Consider the following 2345-nt stretch of genomic DNA (forward strand, 5'->3'; position numbering starts at 1 on the left):
GAAAAAACACTTTATCGCGTTCCATTTTTCACAAAGCAAAAGAAATTGTTGTTTAGGAAAATAATTGTGTATGCTGACTGAATGTTATCGAGAAATGTCGAAATTAATCACAAACTACCTGTTTCGTTAGTAATGACTACTAGAACTGTTTGCATTGCCATCTAACATTTGCGGGCGGAAACTAAGTTAAGGTCCTAATATGTTATAAGTATAAGTGATACATTGATATTTATTCACGAAATAAATAAAAATCGATTTTTACACATATATATGTAATAAATATTTAGTTCCGCAATATTTTTAAGATCTGAAACAGTTTTTTGTAAAACTTATATTTTTCGAGATACTTCACCGGTTCGATACTTTTGCCCCACTCTGTATATACATATATATTGCGGAACTAAATATTTATTACATATATATATGTAAAAATCGATTTTTATTTATTTCGTGAATAAATATCAATGTATCACTTATACGTATAACATATACGTCTTACTACTGCAGATGACCATATTTCACTACTTTGACCCTTTATATCTTGGGAAATATTGACTTTTGGGACTTGGTGCAATGATAACTTTTTATCAGCATGGCAAAAACTATAATATAGTGAAATTTCAGCCAATTTGACCGAAAACCATTTTCCATAGGTTTTGTGCGGGGTCCTTTAATGATTTATACAATATATTATATATCTCGTAAATGTAATTACAAAATTAAGAATACAGGTAAGACAAGTACTCAGACGGAGAGATATATGTAAATTTGCCAGCAACTTTACTAGTCGATTTGTAAAGCTTACGTCCCTTACGAAATACGTACTCATATTATTTATTCATATCGTATTTATATTAATTATATTGAATGGCAAAATAGAAATGCGAAAGAAATACGAAAAAAATAATCAATATTTGTTAAGACAATATATAAAATGTATGAAAATTTAAGTAAAACCCTTTTATTATGCACCCTTTTAAGTATAAACTCTTTTAATTTGCTGCATTAATTAATGTAATAAAAAATTTACATCATTGTATGACGTGAATTTAATAATTAATTTAATACACAGTATATTTGCCTCATGAATATAATTGAAAAAAATCGTAGAGTTTTTGTTACTGATCGTTTATCACATCGTAATTACGAAAGTCTATCCCTGGGAAAGCTAAACGCAAAAGTAGGTGCGAATATTTTAAATTATGTGGGGTTAATAATGTTTGACGGTACTGAAACATTGTTATCGTTTGTCAAACATTATTATCCTCCTATAATTTAAAATATCCCACGTTTGGCTCTTGCTTGCCTCGTCTGTTCATAATTTAGTTACATACTTCGAGTGCTTGTCTATATACAGTATGTAATTAAAAAAATTGCGTACTTTTCATCATCGATTTTTCATCTAATAATAATCATGAAACTGCGTTTGGGGAAGTTATATCCATGTCGCCCCGGCAAAGTCGTAATCTCGTTCGGCGACACGTTATTACTGATGAAAAAGTTTAAGGTGCTTTTTTTTTCTCTCCCTTCTCCTTTCTTTTCCTCCTCTCTCTTTTTATAATTGAGGGGATCTTACCTCTCGAGAGACGTCGGACGCGAAACCGTAAACATTCTCGTTAAACGGATCTCAGGCGCGATCAAAACGTAAAAGGCCGGCCGCGTTTTAAGACTCGGCAAAAAGATCGCGGATCGCGCATTCGCAATTCGTCCGATTGCATGGTTGCGTTCAATATACACACACACACATACACCTTTACTAAGTGTAGTGTGGCCTGATCAGTGGTCTTCCAACGAGATCTTGGTTAATTGATCATTAGTGATACTGAAACGGTAACGCGGAAGACGAAGGGTGTCAGGGGAGGCAAGTCAAGAGGTGAAGAAGGTGGGAGAATCCCGTGGAAGCCGCGGGAAGGTAAGGACCGACGCATATATTCAAGAGAATGTTTACATTCCAGGTCACCCGATTACACGAAAGGCATCTTCCAGAGCATCGGCTTCAAGGAGTTTCACGCTTACTTCATGTTGCCCGAGGAGAAGCGCGCGAGCGAACAGGTAAGCGGCACAGGACACGGCTCGCACCGATACGATTAGTGTGTCTGCATAGCTGCGATCATCCGTTCGCAGCAGCAATAGCAGCAGCTGCTGCTACTGTTACTCCTACTGCCTCATTCTGCTCAGATTCCCGACTTTTTCACGTTGCCGTTAAAACTCACCACGCGATTTGCAACATAGTTCTCTTTCTACAGGCCGTATCGTGCTGCGCTCACGGTTTTTACTTCTGTCAGTTACGTGAAACTCTCTCTCACTCTCTTCCCTCTCTCTCTCTCCCCCCCCCCCCCCCCCCC

The 2345-nt window shown here is 36.8% G+C and overlaps 1 protein-coding gene across 1 annotated transcript in view; it reads left to right on the forward strand.

Moving 5' to 3' along the window:
• The window catches only part of LOC116848736 (tRNA dimethylallyltransferase), a 170057-nt gene that overhangs the window by 164304 nt on the left and 3408 nt on the right, over positions 1-2345 (forward strand). The window contains exon 6 of the mRNA XM_032825150.1: positions 1956-2052. Within this exon, the coding sequence (XP_032681041.1) occupies positions 1956-2052 (97 nt within the window). The remainder of the gene's footprint in view (positions 1-1955; positions 2053-2345) is intronic.

This window comes from Odontomachus brunneus, unplaced genomic scaffold (genome assembly GCF_010583005.1).
Source record: "Odontomachus brunneus isolate Ranch 3 - 2012 unplaced genomic scaffold, Obru_v1 Obru_scaffold_099, whole genome shotgun sequence".
NCBI lineage: Eukaryota > Metazoa > Arthropoda > Insecta > Hymenoptera > Formicidae > Odontomachus > Odontomachus brunneus.